The sequence below is a fragment of the Puma concolor genome, chromosome B2, assembly GCF_028749965.1.
Source record: "Puma concolor isolate L17-30 chromosome B2, mPumCon1.1.hap2, whole genome shotgun sequence".
NCBI lineage: Eukaryota > Metazoa > Chordata > Mammalia > Carnivora > Felidae > Puma > Puma concolor.
This window is the reverse complement of record NC_141671.1, coordinates 151,375,397-151,396,446: the sequence shown is the minus strand read 5'-3', so window position 1 is coordinate 151,396,446 and position 21,050 is coordinate 151,375,397. Positions and strand designations below refer to the sequence as shown.

Genomic DNA, 21,050 nt, shown 5'->3' with positions numbered 1-21,050 from the left:
CACAGTAGGTCAGTGGCCCCAAACAGCTGCTGTTGTCGGGAGTGGGGCCGGGGGGCGGACTCCCCCTGGAGGATTCCCGGGTTGCATCCGAGAGGCGAGAGGCCACGGCCGTGCTGGGGACGGGGCAGGGGGCCGGCTCGCACAATAGGCCCAAAGAACATCACAGGAAAAACTGGAGCACGCACCAGCACGTGGGAGGGCCTGTGTGATCTCCCTGTGCCTGCGGGGGGTTCCAGGAGAGGCAGTCCAGGCCAAGCCGGGTGCCGAGGGCACCAGGGGTCCCTCTGAAGGAGGCAGCCAGGGGACAGTGTCGGTGAACTAGAGAAAGCCCCCTGGGGCCCGTGTCGCTGGTGACCTGGTCCACACAGGTCTGCGGGGAGAGGGAGGTCGGGCGTGTTCCCTGAAGGAAGCCTCAGGAGGCCTGTCCCTGCGCTGCGCCTCAGGGTCCTTGTCTCCGCGCCGGGGGTGCCTCCAGGTGCGACACTGGTCGCCCCGAAAGATTTGCAAGCCCGGGAAGCCAGAGACAAGAACCTGGGGAAAGGCCCCGTGCCAGCCTTCATGCTGCAGCCCGGGAGCACCCGGGTGGGGTCGGGTCGAGCGCCCTGCTGAGCCTCGGGGTGTGCCCGTCGGCCGTGGTCACCAGATGGTAGTGGCGGCTCTCGTGACTGGGGCTGTCAGGCGGGCCCTACGAGGCGGCTGTTTTGAGTAAATGCCTCTCCAGACCTTCTGCAGGATGGGAGGTTGCAACGGACCCACTCTCTAGGGCTTTGCAAAGTGGCCGCTTGTCTGGCTCGTCCCTCGTGACCGTCCGTGTCTCCTATAGGAACTTCTGGGAGAGTCTCAGACCCCCAGGGGGATGCGGCCGCGGTCAGGTAGGAAGGAGATGGGCCGACGAAGGTAAAATAGCACAGCCGTGTAGACCGCGTCGGATCCGGTCCCCGAGCACACCTGTGGCGAGCGGCTCCCCCCGCTGGCAGACGGACAGCCCTCTGTGTTTTGCGTTTCTGTTCTGCTCTCCAGCGTCCATCTCCACAATGCCTTCCCCGTCCTGGTCTCCGATGTCCCATCCCGGCTCCCGTCAGCAACAGGCCGACCTTTGACGGCTAGGTCAAGACCAGCACGCCGGTTGGCTCCAGCCAGCCCTGGGGGCCGAGCGGGCGCCAGACCCCAGCTCTCGACCGGCAGTGCCCTCTGAGACCCAGCAAGCAAACATTTTAGACCCTGAGTGAATGAGATGCCAAAGGGCCGGAAAATACTTCCAAACTATGAAAAGCAACGTGTAGGCGAAGGGCAAGTGATTAAAATGTAAAGCGCAGGCCTCGTGTTCACGTCCTAGACGGTGCGGCCTGGACGTGACAGTCGGGCAGAGCTCCAGTGTTTGCGAGGACGCCAGTCCCAAGTGAGCTTGTCCTGAGCGCGCCCCAAGAATCCGAGGTGGATACCATGTGACTCAAAAACAGCAGCCGAATAAAATACTTCCAAGGCATCTCGAAGGGGCCAGGACTAAACATTTCCCCAGGCTGTCTATGGAAGTATTTGGGGCAGATGCCAAAACCCTCTGAGAATAATTTACGGAGAATGCACAAGTCCAGTGATGATTAACCCCACGGTGACAGAGGTCGCCTTGTTAAAAACGTGGAGCGGAGAGCCGACCGTAACCGGGGCCGTGGAAAAGCAGACCCCCGCCACCGCCAGAGGGCACGCTCACGACCGTGCATTGACTGAGGAAGTCCCAACTGGGTGCCAGGTCACAACGTCCCCCCAGGGGTAGAAATCAGACGCGTGGGGCCAGGTGAACACGTCCAGTGATACTACGGTTTGGGGATGGACCACAGATGATTAAACGTCCCTACTGCAGAGAGTAAGCGTGAACCCTCACACCTGCTCCTTTGACGTTTCTAATTCGTAATTACCTGACGTTGGAGAACGCGGTGAAAACTCCTCACTTCCGGCGCGCTGGACCACCGCCCCCCGATGGCTGTGATTCAGGGATCTGCACAAACGCTCCCTGACTTTCCTAGCCCAGAACTCTGCCCGATTGTCAGAGGTGTGCAGTTGACGTAGAAAGGGGTCATCAAGGACAAAACCACCTACTTAACACATGTGAGGAGAAGATCAACAAAACCAGAATCCAAAATAATAACCACATGGGCCCTAGGAAGGTTGACGTAGGCCTTCAAAAACCGTGTGCAGAAACTTTCCTTCTGTTTCACATTTTTCTCCTTTGGAACACCTGTAATTTTTGAGTAATAGCCAAAGTGTTAATTCGTTCACTGTCGACTGTTGGCTGAGGCCTCAAAGCACGAACGTGGTACGAAGCCTCGCTGCAGCGGAAGAAAAAGGTGCAGATAGAAATGTGCTAATTAAGCCTCCGAGAAAACCCAGCCCGCACCAGCATGGAATTTGGTGTTACACCAATGTCTGCGTTTCCTTTGGGTCTCACTTGGTTCCAGTTCCTGTGGATCGTATTCGCAAGTGATGAGTGAAGACGAGACGTAATGGGAACAGAAGGCAAAGTAGGTTCTTCAGAGGAATTGAGCCGATGAGTCACACTGCGGGTGCGAGCCACCTCGGGCTCAAAGCTCGCACCTCTGACCGACCCCCAGTGCTCTAGCAGCAGGTCAACGTTCACCGAGAAGGATCTGGGAAGCAGTAGGGAATCGGGGGTGGGGTTCCCTCTACTTTAATCCTTATCACCAGGAGTGTGTTTCAGTCAGAGTTCTGGGCTTGGTCAAAGGCGGCCTGCCCACAGGATGGGCTGAGGGAGGTCAGCGCTGGGAGTCAGACCGCGGATTGGTTCTCCACGTTTCTTTACAGCAGCGCTTTGGGTCCCTATCAGGGGCTGCTAGCTGCTGGGACCAGGTCTCAGGGCTCTGGTCAGGGGTTCACAGAACAAGGGAGACAGACCCAGGAATCCGGTGAGGTCCTCCAGGGAAACACCCGTTTCTACTCATTCTGGCACTGCTGACACCAGATGTATGGGTTTTCCATGCCAACAAATTCTTCACTTGTCAGTCGACGCCAGCTTGGAGTCGTATAAGTGACTTCAGTCTGGCTCTAACCACCCAGAGTTGGCACAGACCCCGAGGGCTCAGTCCCACAAGGTGTCCCTGCTTCTGGTGCCCCTCCCACAGCCCAGGGCCTCACCTGCATCCGACCAACCAGCTATAAATCAGGAGTTCCCAAGACCCCTTCTCTGGGTTCAGTAATGTGCTAGAACAGCTCACGGAACTCAGGAAACACCGAGATCTGTGTTTATTACAAAGGATATTTTAAAGGACACAGATGAAGAGGTGCATAGGGTGAGGTCTGAAGGACCTTGGAATTTGGGGTGCGCCACCCTCCCGGCACATGGATGCATTCTTGCACATCAACCCACAAACTCTCCAAACTCTGTTGTCTAGGGTTTCTATGAAGTTTCCACTATTTGGACGTGCTCCATTAAATCACTGCGGTGGGTGATACGCCCCTCCTCCAGCCCTCTCCTCTCCCCTCCCTGGAGGTCAGAGGTAAGGCTGGAAGTTCCCACCCTGTAGTCACGTGGTTGGCCCCGTGGTTGGCTTCCGTGGTGACCAGCCCCCATCCTCAACGGGCTTTCCAAGGGCCACCCCATTGACATAAATTCTGTGTGTGGGGGTGGGGGGATCAAAGAGGCTTGTCGTGAGCAACAAAAGAGCTGCTGCTGGGACCACAACCGAATACTGTGACAAAAGATGATTGTTATTCTCGCGACTTCGGAAATTGCAAGAGTTGGGAGGCTCTGACCAGGAGCCAGAGACAAAGACCGAAATGGATACTTCTCACCATATCATCATGTCACAGGTCCTCAGAAGAAAACTCCAAACGGGACTGAGGACAGGGTGGAGCCCCAGCCTGGGGCGACACAGATCTCCCTCCAAATCCTAGTTCTCCTCACAAACTCTCGGGCGACCGTGACCACCTTACCCCGTGTCCTTCAGCCTAAAAAGTAGCGGTCACAGTCGTAGGCCCTCGGTGTGCGCAGAGCCGGGCAGGAGAGCAGAGGAGAAATCCCAGAGTCTGACCGCCGCCCGCATTGCCTTGTACCACAAGTCCGGCGATGCTGCGGGACCAGCAGCGGGTTCTCCCCCAGAGTGTTGGCCTGGCCAGGCTTCCCCGGGCAGACACGGGAGGTGGGCCTGGGCCTCCGTCCTCCTGAGACATCTTTGCCCAAGGACAGCTCTCGCCCCTCCTTTTCTCCCCACGTGAGCACAAGGACCAGGATGCAAAAACATCCGGCCACATCCAGGAGGGCCTCGTCTTCTGGGACCCCGGGACCCCGGGACCCCGTGTGGGGGCTGCCCCCCAACCTCTCAGGCCCCGACGGTGAGGCTGGATGGGGAGCACCACAGTGACCACAGCAGCTCGGGGTGGCTCCCCATCCCAGCTCCCTCCCCCATCGGCCAGCAGCCACCAGCTCCCGCTGTACTGGGGTGGGCCCGCGGAGCCCGGGGTGCAGAAGCGGGAAGCCTGTGCCTCACAAACCGAGTGACACGGAACCCCCGTCCCCAACCTTGGGACAGGAGCTGGCTGGAGACGGCCCGGCCCACGCGGCCCCCGTGCCACCAGCCCCCTCCCTGGCCCACAGTCTCTTCCCCCGACTTCGCATCCTGGAGAAAACACAGCTCTTAGGGCCTTAGGGTTTTGGTTTCTCTGATTAATAGACTTATTTTTAGAGCAGCGTTAAGTTTACAGAAAAGTTGAATGGAAAGTACAGCCAGTTCCCTGCGCGCTCCCAGCCACCCCCCTGGACGGTTTCCCCTAACACTAAACTGATGTCAGTGCCATGCGTTTGTTGTAAGGGACAGACCAGCGCTGGCCCAGTGCCTCCGTTAGGCTCCCTCTGCCCTTGCGCTCACGGCAGACATACAGTGACACAGTGTCGGGCAAAAAAGTTTCGCAGCCCTGAATCCTCTGTGCTCGGCAGAGTCGGGCCTCCCTCGCTCCCCCAGCTCTTGGGATTTCATGTGAGCAAGAGAGGAAAGAGCCAGGCCGGGTAGGAACAACCAGCCCAGCGGAACTGTTTATAAGCCGTCTCCAGGGGCCCCAGCGTTCGCTCGTGTGGACGCCAGTCTTTCTCTGGGTTTCATCCCGCTGGAAGCTGCCTCTTCAGTTCCTGGCTTTCTTTCCCTTCCCTGTAAACCCAGAGCTGCCTCCTCTCCTACTGCCCCTGTATGTCCACTGCCTTCTGGAAGGCCGGCCTGCGCCAGCTTTAATGGGCATCTGAAGTGCGGCCGGAGGGCGCCTGGCTGGCTCAGTGGATAGAGCCTGTGGCCCTTGTGGTCTCTTGACCTCTGGGCAGAGTTCAAGCCCCACGGTGGGTGGTGGGCGTGGAGCCTACAGGGTCTCCAGCTTCCTCCCCCGGATTTCCAGGCGTCCCCACACCTGCGGCAGGAATATTCCAGCCTGCCTCACCCCTGCTCTGGGCAGCCCAGCCCCTCCCTCTGCTGCGTCCGAAACCATCAGAGGCCACGAAATCGGGGGTGTATTCTGATGCCCGTGTCTGCTCTGTCCCGGGACAGGTGCTGGCCTCGACGGGGTAGAGGAGATCAAGCGGAACCCCTTCTTCATGACCGTAGACTGGAATGTAAGTTGCGCACGGCGGTCCCCGCCTCTCACGACGACGACGGGGAGCGAGGGGGCGGGCACACCAGCCGGGTACAAACCAGAGGTGAACGCGGCCATGTCACCTGGAGGAGGGTGACACCTCTCTCCGGAGCCTATGAACAGGCTGGCATTTTACAGGCACAGACCAGGGACCACCCGTCCCCGCAGCACCAGGCCCGAAATCCCTTTATCGCTTGGCCCTTTAGAGGCAGGTTCAGATGACCCTGCAGCCACTGCTACGCACTGAGGACAGAGTGGAGATCACCGTCCATCCGGCAAGGGGCTGCAGGAGCTCCTCAGGTCACTTGGTCACTGGGCCTCTGTCCCTGGGCCCCTGGGCCACTGTGGGTCTCCAGGCCGCTGGGCCGTGGGCAGTGGCCCACTGTGCAGGCCTCTTTGGTGCTGAACCACTGGCATCTCAGATTCTGTGTTGCTTTTCCAGTCTCTTTTCAGGCCCAGGCCCCCACAGCTAGCACTCTTACAGAGTTATTAAAGAAAAAATGTATCATCCAGACCGTTAAAGACAAAATCACGGCTGACACTTGTTAGCGACCCAAGGAAGACTTACCATCGTGGTGCATTTAGGGACCACTGGGCCGGGGTCTGCAGTCGGGAGAGAGCTGGGGCTCAGCCCGGCCGAGCTTGGGCCAGTGGGGTTCATAGCCAGGGGACTGGCCGGGTGCCGATGGAAAACCACTGAGAGGAAACACCAGGGCTGAGGGGCTCTTGTGCTGGACGCCAGGCCGGGTGATGAGACAGACATCACCTGGTCGGGGGAGGAGACCCCGTCAGAAGTCAGCCTCTGGCTCCAGCTCCCCAAGCCAGGGCCACAAAGCCGCGTGGAGCCAGACGCTGGCTCCGGGGCTCCGGAATCTCATTCCACCAGCCGCTCGGAGCCGTTTCCAGACCCTCAGCTCGGGGCTGGTTCATCTCAACAGCCGCCCTGTGCTTTGTGTGCATGGAAGACGTCCCTCCTCTGATGTCTGTTTCTTTCGGTCCTTCCCTTTAGGTGAACACAGCTGTTACATTTGGAGATCTTAACAGAGTGTAAAAAAAGAGTTAATGTCCTCTCTAGCACAGGGCTATTATTACGCGTGTTTGCCCTTCCCTCTGTCTTCCTCGCGTCCCCACGGAGCATGGTGCCCCAGCCGCTTCCGGCCAGGAGTGGCTCGGCGGCCCCCAGCCCCCGGTGCTGCCCCTGATGGAACCCCTGCTCTCCGAGCTTCTGACCCTCCTCCCCTCTCCTCCTCTTTTGGAGAAAGTCAAGCTGGGAGAACGTGAGATTCTTTAATACCCCCGTCTACGCTTCTGACTATGCAGCTTTTACGAGATCAAGTTTCTTTCCAACGGTGACACTGGAGAGAAGCGTGTGAGATGCTGGCACACGTCACCTCCCCTCCGGGGACACAAGCCTGGCTCAAGGGCCAAACCGACAGCAGGTTGAGTTCAGAAAAATGGGAAGTGGAAGCGGGACATCAGAGCCACTGCCTGCGCGTGAAACGTCTTTTTACTTAGCTTTCCGGAGATGCAGGCTCACACGGAGGTCCAGTCATCTCCAGCTCACGGGCACCTGAAGGTCCTTTTCAGCCGATTGTTTTCGAGTTCCGTACAGCACGGAGGCTCTGCTGTGTGGGGTGATGGGGTCTCAGGCCTCCCGAGTGCCGGCACGGCACCACACACGAGAGCCTCAGAAGCTGAGCCCTGGGGACGTGCCCCCCTGGCACCCCGCGAGGACGCGCTCTGGGGCCAAGGGGGGGTTGCTCTGCTGGGTCCCGTCCCCTCCCACCCACGCAGCCCAGAGTAGAGCCACACACCCCCTTCTGTTGTCACTCACTGTTCCATCGACTCAGCCTGCTGTTGGGCATGTTGGAGACACCTCCAGGACCTGGGGACAGAGCGGTGGCCGGGATGGGCAAGTCCTACACGCTGGGCTGGGAGAGAGAGGCAGTAAGCAAAGGGTGTGAAAAGAGCGAGCAGGGGAGCCGAGACCCCCCCCGTCCCTCCCGCCCCCCTCGCCCCCCTCTCTGCGCACCTGTCTGCCGCCCAGCACCCCCGCCCCCGGGGGCCCCCTGTGTCTCAGTTATGTCCTCCTCATGTCTTCTCCTAAAAGCCAGTTTCTTGGGGGCACATGGGTGGCTCAGTTAAGCATCTGACTCTGGATCTCAGCTCAGGTCTTGATCTCAGGGTCATGAGTTCAAGCCCCACATTGGGCTCCGCGCAGGACGTGAAGACTACCAAAAAAAAAAAAAAAAAAGCCAGCTTCTCGCTGAAGTCTCCCTGGGGGCCCTTCCAAACCTGCAGCTCCCCGCCCAGCGCCCCGACTCCCCTGCTGCTTTTCCTCCCGCTTATCACCTTCCAAAGCACTGGGTCACGGCCCTTATTTATGTCGATCGTCCTTGTCCGTCCCCTGCCGCTGGGTATACCCTCCCCGAGGTGAGGATTCGCTGTCAGTGTTGTTAGACGTGTCTCCCACACCTCTGAGACGCACCTGGTTCAGAGGACACACTTGGTAAATACTGAGCGAGCGAGGGAACGAGAGAGGCTCTCGGGGCAGAGGAACCCACTTCTCGCCCGCTCTCTGGGGCACCGCAGCCCCCCCGCCCCCACCGGCACAGCCAAGAACACAGAGGAGAAGGAGATTGCTGGGGCGTCGGCTGGGACGACCAGGAGGGACCGGGCACCATTCAGCACAGCTCTGCCCAGGAGGACCTGTCGGCAAGAACTACGGACGGACGCTCATCTCGGCCAAGGAGGGAGCCCCCCGAAGAGCAGGCCTGCGGAGGGGGGACCAAGAGAACTTCTTCACAGCACGACGGCCTTGAACCCCACGCCAGTCGGCTCTGCATCCCAGGGGCCCGCGCCAGCTCTGAGCAGCGGCCCGGCCTGTGTCTGCAGCGTTAGGAAGGCGAGGGTCCCGCGGGAGACCAGCTCCAGTGCACCCAGCACCGCTGTGCCGGCCAGGGGACGGGGGCGGGGGTCCCTGCCCGGACACACATGGTCACTTGGAATCTTGCACCAGGAAGGTGGCAGTCTGCATTATTTCAAAGTAATCGGACTAAAACTGAGGTTGGGAAGCCTCTCCTGTTGCTTTTGGCATTTGATTCCGTTGTGTCTCTGAGAGAGGCCCTTCAGATTCACGGGGACTGAGCATATCTACCCTCACTTCAGTATTTGCCCGCAGAAGACGAGGCAGGGACGGAGAGGGAGGGAAGGCTCTCATTCCCTCTCCAGCCCTGGATGAAAGCAGCCGGTGCCTGGTTAAGGGAGCTCTGAAGAGCCACTTCTGTGCAAGTTCACTTATTCCACAAGCAGCGCTGGGTGCCGGCCCGTGTCCCGGTGAGCAGGGCGTCCGTGGTCCAGCAGTTGTAAGACGCAGCTGTCCTCAAGTTGCTTGACATCTGACCGCTGCACGTAGACGAGAGATCCCCGTCGCCACTCTCCACCCGTCCTCTCCTCCCTGCGCGCCAGTGAGCCGCGGTGTCGCGAAGACCAGCCCCGGCCGTCGGTCACACACCGGGCACGCCGCGGACCCATCGGGAAAGCAGACGTGAAAATGTCCGACCTTGACGGGTGTCCGGACGTGTGCCTCCTGCCACAGCAGCCTGGACAACTCCGGGCCACAGCAGAGGAGCCTCTGCAAAAGCCGTTACTTCCAGGAGGCCTCCCCTCTGCCCGGCAGGTGCTCAGGACGACAACGAGAAGCCATTTCCTCAACCGTCTGGTTTCTGCCCGGGTGTGCGAGCCCAGCGCCGGCCTCGGGACCCGACCCGGAAAATATAAACTTTCTTATTTCGCTCTCTGCTTCCCTCTGTGACCCAAAGCTGCCAGCAGAAATTTTCGGGTGACCTGTTGGTGCGGAATAAGTCCGTTCCCAGTGGATGTGGGGGTCACATCCCCCGGTTTGCCCTGCTCTGCCATTAACTCGGCTGCACAGCCGAGCAAATAAAACCGCCTGGGAGCAGATCTTCCCGAAAGAGGCTGGTTCAGCAGCCGAATGAAAACTTGCGGTTACAGCCCGAGGCCTCGGCAGGGGGGTCCGGGGGAGCCCCGCACATAGTCTGCGTTTATTTGCCCCTGATGCTGCGGGAAAGTTCATCACCGCGGCCCACGGGACCCCCACCCCCAGCCCAGCCCGGGGGCCCCTCGCCGTGGGAAAGATGCTTGCCTCGACCACAGGCACCACGGACCGACCCCTGCTGACCACCTTGCTGCTTCCTGGCCGGGGCTGGGACCTTCACTGTAGCCGTTCAGCACCCGTTATCGTGAGGAACTCATGCCTGTGTTCTTTTTATACTTCTGAACCCTTCCGAGGGTAGCAGGTGTTGTCATTCTGTGAGGTGGGAGGGACTCCTGCGGGAAACTGAGGCACAGGGCAGTGAGAAGACAGCCCGAGGTCAGCACCTGCGAGAGCCCCCCGACCTTGCCGGTCGTGCGTGCCAACAGGAGCGGAGAAAGGACTTCTTGCCCCCAAGAGTGGATTTTAGGGGTTCGGGTCCCGGGAGCAGCGGGCTGCTGGCCAGTCTCAGTGCCTGTGTCAGAGTGTGAGGCAACTTCTGTCTGTCTGTTCCCACATTAAATACTGGGCTTCTTCGTTCAAGGAGCCCGACAGGACTCTGTTCAAGGAACGACCGCCCCTCGGTTCAGCAGTCTTGTAAATCCAGATACTTTGGTTGGAACCGCTTGCGGTGAGGGTAACCCATATAGACGGAGTCCCATCAGATCCCCCCTCCCTGGGTGCTCGGAGGCTGTTTGAATTCTGTTGCTCTGGCCAGGCTTACGGCGAGGGTAGCCCGTGTAGACAGAGTCCCATCAGATCCTCCCTCCGCTTCCCCGGGTGCTCGGAAGCCGTTGGAATTTTCTGTTACTCCGGCCAGGCTGCCACCACTCTGCGTCTCTGCATTATTTCTGCGTCGCTATTTCGGGAACGATCTATAGCTGTGCCCTTTCCTACTGGAGAGTGTTAATTTTGAAATGCCTGGAGCCAAAACTGCCTACAGAAGCAGATGTTAGGTCCGTGACCCCAAGCTCACCTCAGCCTCCTATTCCATTATCCAGTTAGCATTTTGCCTGTGCTCCCTCTGTTCTGCCCTCTGTCATCTGAAGGTCTCTTAGGTATAAATAGCCGTGCTGCACCTGCTCAGAGCTTCCTGGCACATCCTGGCTCGATGCGAAATCCGTTCCAATGTGGCTGTGACTTGTGTCCGCCTGAGATCCTGGGACGAGCCAGATGATTTGAAGTGATGCCTGGCGAATTGATCATGAGACCCCATTCTCTTTCCGGCAGTGTGGGATGGATCGTTCTGGATGCTCAGAGAGGGGAATCTAGGTCAGAATTCTAATGCCTGTCGTCAAGCTCAAAACCTACACAAAATGCTGCTGCCATTTCGTTCTCGAATTAACCCTGTGCGCCACAGTTTACGCTGCAAAATGAGAAGCGAGATTACTTTTTCGCTAAAACCTCAAACCCGCTCCTAGGTTTGCACACAGGGAAAGAAAAGCATGTGTAATAATAACACACACTAGCACGTTCCAGAAGTTTATCCAGCAACGGGAAGAAACTGACCGACTTTCACCACCGCAGCAAGCATAGGGGAGCCACGCACAGGGCGGAGGGCACCTGGCCACCCTGTCCAGCCCTCTGCTACCTGCTTGGAACCAGGATGAGACCACAGCACCCTCGGGGCACCGCAGGGTGGTGTTCCCGGCCGCCCTTGGACAGGCTGTGCTCATAGGCCTAACAAGAACAGGGACTGGTGTTCGGGGGTGCTGTGGAGTCTGCACGGGGATTCCCGCCCCACCGTGATGCCCCCACCGGCCGGCAAGCCTTCAGCGGACCCTCTCGCACGCCCTCTCCTCCCGTCAGCTAGGAATCCTTCGGGAAGCACGGGCTTACAGAGGAGGTTCAGAAACACGAGGAAAAGCAGACGTGCACATGCATGAGTGAAGCCGGAGTTTTTACGTGCTGTAAACGCACTGTGATGGCTGGGCTCTGTGCCGGGTTCAGAGGACATGCACCGGGCTGGGAAGGAGGGCACTGAGACTCTGCAGCAGGGGAAGCCAGCGGGTACCACGTCCTCTGCTAGGTTACAGGGGTCATCCTGATGAATTCCTTTTCCTTGCGGTAAAGACCTGGAAAGTGGGAAGCTGTGCCTCCCCCAGAGGTCGGCCTCCCGGCCAGGACTGCTGTGCCATTCTCGGGGGGCTGTCTCAGTGGGAGACCAGGGTAGAACACGTGGCCCCGGGAGTCAGCTTGGTCACAGGAGGCACCTGTGCTTTCTCGGGTTTTCCTCCGTGGGAGGCGGGTTGACAACCAGAGTTGGGCAGGTTTCTGCACGGAGGGGAAGGGGCTGGGACTGTGCCAGTCACCTCGGCATCCCAGCCGGCTTCTCATCAAAGTGCGGTTCTGTGGCTGGTGGCCGGGTGGGAAGCGAGGCTGCGGGGTGTCCCAAGCAGGGCGTCACGGTCCCCACCACGAGGTGCACACACAGGCACAGTCGTGGCCGCCGATGCCTCCGGGAGCTGCCCAATAACCATCAGGGAGCAGAAGCGCTTCGGCTCCAAAGTGCTGGGTTCGGGGGACTGTTTAATCCGCAGCCGTGAAGCTGGGGGCAGGCACTGGCTTCCAGCTTCCAGGGGACCCCGTGCTGGTGGAGCTGGGGTTAGAAGAGGAGCTGAAGGTCACCTTCAGCTGCAGGTGTAACGCCTCCCCTTTGGATTAAGTGACAGCCAGTTCTGTGTGCGTGTAAATAAATCCCCCTGTTAACAAAAGCAGGAGCCCCCGGCTCGCGGAGATTCCTCTCTCCCTCTCTTCCCCCACCCCCACCTCCCCACGTAGCAAGAGAAGACACGGATGCCGAGGGAGAGGATGTGCGTTTTCCTGGAGCAGGACAGATACCAATTTAATCACCCAGCTCGAACATCGCAGGACGATCGCTGGTGCGAGGAGAGAGGGTCTGAGCCCCGCAGGGCTGCGCTGGGCCATCGGTCTTGGTGACGGCCGGCATGTTAATCAGGGTGCACAGCTCGCTTCTCCCTATTAGATTTCCTCTGACAAGTGCATACATCAGGGAAGTTTATTCCCATCCCGGAATGCGTCACCGCCGAAAGGAGCATCTTTCTATTTACGGAAAGAGTTCAAGGAGTAAATCAATCCCTAATGAAATCTATTCACCCAGGGCAGGAAACGACCAGCGAATGCAGGGCGGAGTTAACACATTCTTTCTCGCCGGGTGACTCCCGAGTGCACACCCTGAGCGCCGTCCTGTGCACGCCACGGCCCCTGCTGCTCCTTAAGCGGCGGAGCCCGGTGGCCGTCGGTCAGTGCCAGCCTCCGGGGCCCCTTCACCCGGACACAGCTCCCATTCTGCCAGCCGCACCCGCACTTCCCGCGGCCACAGGGGCCTCTGCAAGGGTGTGCTCCGGGCAGGGACCAGGACGTCGTGCCCTGCTGCCACCTGCTGGACCCTCCCCCGCCGTGAGCGCTGCTGTAACAGGAAGAGTCGGGATGCCTGACCCTCCTCCCGGCCGGCCCTTCGTCACTCCCGACCTTGCACAGCTCAGCCCACCTGTCTTAGCCTGGGTTTCCTCACCTGTAAAACCAGGAGAGGAAATCTGCTCTTCTGTGTTATATTGAGAGACTTAGAGCAGATCTGGACGGGAGTCACTGCAGACGTTTTCCGAGCCGTCAGGATCCCTGGCTTCAGAGCTGAGCTCCAGACTTACTGAAACAAAGGCACCGAGAAAGGGCCCGGGGGCACTCCTGTGATCAGGCGAAACTAGGGAAACTCAGAGGGCTGCAGCCAGACCCGCGTCCCGGTATCCAAGCCCCTCAGCCAAGGTGCCAACCCGCCAGGCGCTCAGCACCCTGGCCAGAGCCACTACTGTGCGCCCAGAACTTCCACGACCTGAAATCCACCCCGGTGGCGCCCCCTCAGCCTCCACCAGGACTGGCAGCACCGAGGCCCCCACACCTCTGCAGCCCACAGCCCACCTCCCCGACCCACGGAGCCCAGCCTCGCCCCCCTGCCCACATTCCCTCTTCCCCATCTGCAGCTTTATCCGCCTCATTACCGGGGCCCGATTCCAAACTGTGTTGTCCCTTAAATTGAATCTCCCCAAAAGCATGAACTGCCGCCCTGCCTGAGAGCATTGAGAACACCACAGTCAGGTTTGGAAGGCGTTTTCAAATTTCCACTAAGACCGGAGCACTGAGGGGCGTGGGTTTTCCGGGCATCCTGTCACAGCTCAGGCTCCGTGACGCAAGTTCGGGGCCTCCCGACGTGGCCATTCTCGAGAAGGGCTGACTCACCATCGAGTCAGGTGTCGTGCTGGGCCCGTCGGAGGGCACAGGCGTGTGTAGAAGGGGCACTGAAGCAGCTGCTCGAGCAGAGGGGTCCGGACCCCCAAATCGGGGACGCCAGAGCGGGTGCCCAGGGCACGTGCCCCAGCCCCCGCGCCCAGGCTCGGTTCCCTTCTAGCTGGGGGCTTTCACAGCGTCCCCCAGGGGTGGCCTCGGGGTCGCCGGGGCAGAGAGGAGGGCACCCAGCAGCAGGTACTGCTGTCACCCAGGGTGGGGCAGCGTGGGGCCGTCCTGCCAGATTTTACTAGAAGAAAAAAATTCTACTGCCCCCCAAAAAGGTTTAAAACGTCACGTTGCCCTAAATGGAGAATACTTTGCACGTGTCCAGACCCTCATGCCTTTGGTTATGACTTTTATAGAATACATTCCGTTGTGTTCTGCGTCCTATGTAACGTACGTGCATATTTTACGCATATTCGTATATACGTCAGAGTATCCAGAGGTGCCATCCGCAGGTGGAAACTGGGGCCGTGTGCGCGAAGTGTGTCCCCCGCCCCGGCGGCAGGCCGCGCTATTCCACGGCATTCTCTGGTGTTGTCGGTGGCTCCTCACGGCTCTGTCTTGCCTTCCCTGCAGAAGCTGTACCGGAAGGAGATCAAGCCGCCATTCAAGCCAGCGGTGGGCAGGCCCGAGGACACCTTCCACTTCGACCCCGAGTTCACAGCACGGACGCCCACAGGTGTGTCCCAGCAGCGACCCAGCGCTCTGTCTGGTCGTGGGTCCTCCCCCCACCCCCACCCCCACCCCCCCCGACCGGTGAGGGGGTAGCTATCCAGGAACCAGAGAGTCTCTCGTGCGGTGCTTTCTGGAGGGTAATTGTCGGTTCTGTCTGACTTGTTTCGTCTGCTCCGCCATCAAGGTTCAAGTGGTGGAACCGATTCTCGGTCGTCGCCCAGGTAGCATGTGGTTTGGGAATCGTCCAGGTGTCCTGTAGGTCCCCCCCTTCCCCGCTGCCAGTTCAGGGACCACTTCTTTCAGGCAAGAAGGGAACGTCGAGACAGTGACAGTCTCCATTCAGCTAGAGGGTCTTGTGGGGAGAGGAGGGCCGAGGGTGAAGTCCACAGCTGTGGGAACTGTAGCCCTGACGCATGCCAGCAGCCGACACTGTCCGCAGAGCCTTACCAGCTACCGGGTCTCGGCACAGCAGACGGACACGGAGCCTTGGCTTTCGGGATCTGTCAACAATCCCTCTTAAGGGCTGTCGAACTCCGTCAGTCCAAAGTCATCAGTTTGTGACATTCATGAGTCAGTATCAGGGGATTGTTTTTGAGATCTGGGAATGGTCTCAGTCTGCGTGGACCACATGACACACAGCTGGCCTGGGCGCCCTAAACAACAGACATCTACTTTGGTTCCCGGTAGGGTCTCCTTTCCCGACTTGCAGACAGCCACCTTCCCTCCATGTCCTCACGGGGCCTCACTCGGTGCTGTCTCTCCCTCTTCTTAGAAGGACAGCAGTGCCGTTGGGTCAGGTCCCATGGCCTCGTTGAACTTTACTTACCTCCCCCAAAGACCCCGTCTTCAAAGACAGGCACATAGAGGGTGAGGGCTTCAAACTCTGAATTTGGGGGGACGCAGTCCAGGCCATACAGTAATGGTATGTTGTGTAATGGTGTTATGTAAACTAAAGAGGCGAACCCCCCTCGTAGAGGGATGGGGGGACCACGTTCAGGGAGCTGGTGGATACGGGGCTACATACGGTGTATTATGGGGGTTCTTTGCTCGCTGACTTGAAATCCGAAATTTTGCATGACTTTAAAGGTGGTTATGAAAGGCACAGCCAACTACCAAACACTAAGTGGAGAACTTGGAGCAGAGAATCCACTTTGTTCCCTTTGGTTTAGGCTCCTGGTGCTAGGAAGTAAATTCGCCCGGTGCTAGACTAGAGAAGCTTAATTAAAACCCAGAAGGCTCAGCCGAGTAGTTTTTAGAATCTGAAGATTATGTTCTGCGAGAAGCAGTGCCTCCTGAACGCTGCAGTGTTGCCCCGGCGGGCGCCGAGCTGTTCTAGACCCCGGGCCCCTGCACAGAATGACGGCTTTGAGGTCTGCTTTCCCTTAGAAACCTCCCAGGCTACCGCCAGCTGCTCTGAAGGTCCCCACCGAGCACAACGGATCCAGCACCATTAAGCAGTCTTCGACCCCCAGGGTGCTTGGCATCCTTCCTTGGCGCTTTAGATTTAAGAATTTGAGCTCATCCCAGAGAATTCGCCAGAGCCCTGCAAATGGCGAGGGTGAAGCGTACCTCAGGAGGCTCCTTCACAGCCTCTGAGGAGTGTGTGTGCTTTGGGGGAGGTACGGCCCTATTAACTTGGACAGATGCACTTGCATTAGTGAGTGGAGAATTCGTAGATCGCAGAAGCAGTGTCTCTGAATGAAGGAAGGGGCGCGGAGGCCATCAGCTGAAGTCCAGGCGGGTCCTTATGAAGGTTGCCTCGGCCGGCATTTGGCTGGTGTGGCTGCCGTCCCCACGTGGGAGGTGGCATAAATAGAGCGTAACAGGCTTTAAGATCATCGAGGGGCGGGGCGCCTGGGTGGCGCAGTCGGTTGGGCGTCCGACTTCAGCCAGGTCACGATCTCGCGGTCCGTGAGTTCGAGCCCCGCGTCGGGCTCTGGGCTGATGGCTCAGAGCCTGGAGCCTGTTTCCCATTCTGTTTCTCCCTCTCTCTCTGCCCCTCACCCGTTCATGCTCTGTCTCTCTCTGTCCCAAAAATAAATAAACGTTGGAAAAAAAAAAAAAATTAAAAAAAAAAAAAAAAGATCATCGAGGGGATGCTGATTTTCGGCACGGTGCTTAAAAAGCAAACACGAGAGTTGGATAAGACAGAATTTTCAACTAACTGATTGAAACTGAGGACTTTGGAAACTTTGATGATCCATGACTCGTTTCTGACTACTTTGTCTGATGGGTTTTCAAATCTTAGCCCGGCATCTCCCACCAGCCAGCAGCCTCCAGTGGCCAAAGGAGATATAAACTAGCTTTAGTATTGGTTTAAGTTTAGGGGAAAAGATGCTGTAAGCCTTTCAGAGGACATTCCCACTGCGCATCCAGAAACCTTACGTACAGGATGTGGATTATGCACTGTTTCAGAATCACATTGGTATAGCTGCCCTTTAACACAGCCATGCTCTCGGCTCGTGTGCTTAGAAAATCCTATCCTCTTATTAATATATACATATAGAGAGAATGACTTTTCCGTCTCTCAACACTTCATTTAGTCCCTCGCACAAAGGCCAACTGTGTGATGTCATTAAATTAAGTAAAAGTGACTGGGGAACTCCAGCTAGGAAGCTCCCTCTGGAAGGTGGAATTCTCTCGTTGTTACCTGCAGACTCACCTGGCGTCCCCCCCAGCGCCAACGCTCATCATCTGTTCAGAGGATTCAGTTTCGTGGCCTCGAGTCTGGTCCAGGAGCCCTCGCCACAAGATCTGCACAAAGCCACGGTCCACCCCATCGTGCAGGTAACCCCGCACCGCCCGACTCCACGGTCTCCGGCAGGTGTGGTTGGTGAGGGTCACACGTGGACGGAAAGCCGGCCTGGGAGCGGGGGTGGGGGCGGGGGCGGCTGGCGCCTGGAGCGCCTTCTGCCATCAGCTCCTTTCCCGGCCTCCTGGGGGTCACTGAGTCTCATGGTGACCCGAGCCGTGGCTGTTACCCCTGTTCCACATTCATCCTAACGAAGGGTAAAGAGTTCTGATGAGACTGTCACCGTGGCGTGTCTACAGCCAGAGCCCCCACACGAGTCAGACGGGGCGTGCTCACGGTGTGCAGCGGGGCCAGTACCCCGAGAGAGCGATTTGGTCTGTGGCTACAAACCGACTTTTTGGGAGGTCGATGCAGAGGACGTTTGTTTTATAAGGCTCTTCCCCCCCAGTTAGTGTGACCAGATGCAGAGAATTCTAAGAAGGAATGGCGATCACGTTTTATTTACGGACCAGGTCGGGGAAAATTGGGCGGCATTAGATCTCCACATCGCCTCTCCAGAGCCTTTTGGGAAACCGCGGTGTGTCTGACGTGGGCGCTTGATGTGACAGGATAGACCGTAGCTGGCGGCTTCTCGACCGTGCTCTGAGTGGGGATTCGTGCCTACGGGCCATGCCTGAGACATCACGGGGTCGGATTTACAGGGAGATGACACAGCCAGGCACCGCTCTAGACCCCAGTGTCACAACCACACACGCAGCTTCTGCAGGTCCCCTGCCCCACTGTCTCAGGCTCTCAGGTCTTCAGGGGGATGGGCCCAGGCAGTGGATACCGGGTACTGTGGTCTGAGAATGAAGTTCACAGCCGGAGAGGTCAGGGGAGTCGGGAGGTAGGTCGAGAGCCCTTGCTGACCAGCAGCATGACTCCACGAACCCCTGGGCTCAGTGACCTCAGTGCACCATCTGGAACCCCCCTTCCTGCCCGTGTCCCGTGTGCCTGTGGTCGTGCCCTTGCACGAGAGAGCCCTGACGGCCGTCTCCGCCCTTGGTCTCTCTCCGCAGCAGTTACACGGGAACAACGTACACTTCACCGACGGCTACGAGATCAAGGAGGACATCGGGGTGGGCTCCTACTCCGTGTGCAAGCGATGTGTGCATAAAGCGACGGAGGCAGAGTACGCCGTGAAGGTAAGACTGCGCGCGGGCGTGGGCAGTGCCGCATGCGGTCGCCGCGCACAACTGCACTGCTCCAGCGAGCCCTGACCGTGGCAGGCCCTGCTGAGCCGGCCACCTCCCTCCCCGCTCACCGTCTCCCCAGGTCTCCTGTGACGGAGCTCAGTCTGCTTTGGTATGAGGTCATCCGTTCAAAAATTATTTTGCAGATCATGAGTATTTTCAGCTTTATCCCACATCCGAGTGCCGACCACCGCTAGTAGCTTTGTATAAGCGCACTCTGGAATAAAAGCTTTGGGTGCCCGGTATTCTGGAAAATACAGTTGGGGGACAGGCGCAGTGTTTGATGGGAGAGGGGGAAGGAAGGAGGAAGCCACGGTCACCAAAAACTACCTCAAAGAAACGAATAGAGGCATAAACCGGTTAAACCTGTGAAAACCCAAGCGGAGAGCTGGCCATTTTACTCTCCACCTTCCGGAAAAGTCCGTAGTAAGGATTATCTGTAATTATCTAGAATCCCGTCTCTACATAGTACCCTTAGCCTCTGTAATTGTTGCTACATTTGACAGTTCATCTGGAAATCCCAAAGACCAGTTTCTTCAGTTTTCTGGTTGATAAAATATGGACTAAAGCTAAAGCTTCCCGCTAAAAGCACGACCTAACTTTCGCAAAAAGCGTAAACGGCACATTCTGTCCACCAGGGCGGGAGAGAGGCTCTAAGTCCACCGCTTTCCCGCTGAACTGACCGCCGGGTCCGGCCTGTGGCGTCGTCGTGGCCGAACCCAGTGTTGTCTGCAGCACGTGGCCCTGCCCCTGCCCACCCCCCAACACTTGGAGGAGCGTGGAACCTTCCAGCAGGCAGCAGGGTAGAAGGAGCAATCCCGTCCATTGTGATTTTCCCGGCCTCTGAAGAAGTTGTCCAAAATGATGGCTCAGGCAGATGAGCTGTTCTGCGCGACTCCTCACCCAGGCCCCACACTGTGTAGTGAACACAGGTTTTGCTAAAAGGGAGACCCCCAAGAATAGCATGCACACCCACCCAGTGTTTCCTGCACTGAAAAAAAATGCCCAACTCTTTCCGGAAAAGACACCAGCCAAAAAAACCTAGACCAAAGACCGTAGGTCTAGTTTGGGTTGGAAAATGATGGCTTGGGGACACGTGTATATTGAATTCCTCTAATAAGAAAGAACATTTGAAATACGGAGGAATGGTCTGTGGGTTCCACGGACATGCTGTCCGTGTTCAGCCTGCCTACTTCTAGAGCACTGCGCCAGGAGTCGAGGGGAGGCGCGCAGAGGGCTCCCAAAGCAGAGGGGAGGTGTGCAGAGGGCTCCCGAAGCAGAGGGGAGGTGTGCAGAGGGCTCCGGGAGCAGAGGGGAGGCACGCAAAAGGCTCCCGGAGCAGAGGGGAGGCGTGCAGAGGGCTCCTGGAGCAGAGGGTGGAGGGTGCACAGTGCTGCCAGCTGTCCAGCCGTCCGCAGGGGGTGTGCACGGGCCCCCAGGTGGTGTCACAAGCAGTCTTCCAGGAGTTTCTAGGACTTGGGTTGCTGAGGAGTTTCGTGTTTCCTCCTCCTTGGAGGAGCTCATGGGAGCACCTGCGAGGCCGCCCCTGGTTCCCCAGGCAGTGCTGTTCCTGGAGCCCGATGTGGGTGTGCACCTGCCCTCTGCGTCTCGCTCGTGTTTCACGACGGAGGCTTCACAAGCATACAGGGGCTTTGGAGGATCTTTTCTGTCATTCGCACAGAATATCTTTCGGCAGTTTGTCTGGTGACCAGCAGCCATCCTAGAAACAATCGCAGCTTCCAGCGAGCGAGGAAAAACACATCTATTGTCCGGCCGGCTCAGTGACCACGATGCCCTTCTAGAAAACAGCCAGCCTCTGTGCAGTTGATCAGCTGCGTTTTGTGCCTCTGCAAATAAATCTCCCATTGACAGAGGCAGTTGTGTGTTTCCCCGTACTGTCCCCATATCCAGCTCTCTTATAAAAACACCATGTGAATTCGGCTTTGTTCCGTGGCTTTAGCTTGGACCTTGACGCTCTTGTTGAGGCCACGCTGTGCTGGGAATTTCTGAGGCATCTCACCCCAGGGCCCAGAAGCCAGGCGCGTGGCTGCAGCCGGGTGCCACGGGAAGTCAAGCCTTCCTGTTTCTTTTTTGCATGCCTTGAAGTTCCCTGGACAGACAGACCTGGTGGACCTGGCAGGGATCCCCGCCCCCATCCTTGCTGAGACCACAGTGGGTCGTAGTTTATTATCTAGAAGGTATTTAAATTCACCAAGCGCAGGAGGGAGCGCCCGGGACCCAGAGCTGTGTAGGCTGCTGGTTGGAATGACCATTGTCAGTTCACTGGCGTTGGCTTGGATTTCCTTCAAGGGCAACAGGACCGGCAGGAGTTTCAAGGCAAAGAGCTCGGTTTTCAGGATGGGCCCATTTGTTAGCAGAACGTTTTAACGTCCTACAGATCGCTACC

The 21,050-nt window shown here is 58.1% G+C and overlaps 1 protein-coding gene across 5 annotated transcripts in view; it reads left to right on the top strand.

The window, feature by feature from the left end:
* The window catches only part of RPS6KA2 (ribosomal protein S6 kinase A2), a 355,983-nt gene that overhangs the window by 308,643 nt on the left and 26,290 nt on the right, over positions 1-21,050 (top strand). For all 5 annotated transcript variants that reach the window (XM_086708304.1, XM_086708305.1, XM_086708307.1 and 2 more), the window contains 4 exons: positions 5,541-5,605; positions 14,561-14,663; positions 17,316-17,446; positions 18,470-18,595. In XM_086708304.1, the coding sequence (XP_086564430.1) occupies positions 5,541-5,605; positions 14,561-14,663; positions 17,316-17,446; positions 18,470-18,595 (425 nt within the window). The remainder of the gene's footprint in view (positions 1-5,540; positions 5,606-14,560; positions 14,664-17,315; positions 17,447-18,469; positions 18,596-21,050) is intronic.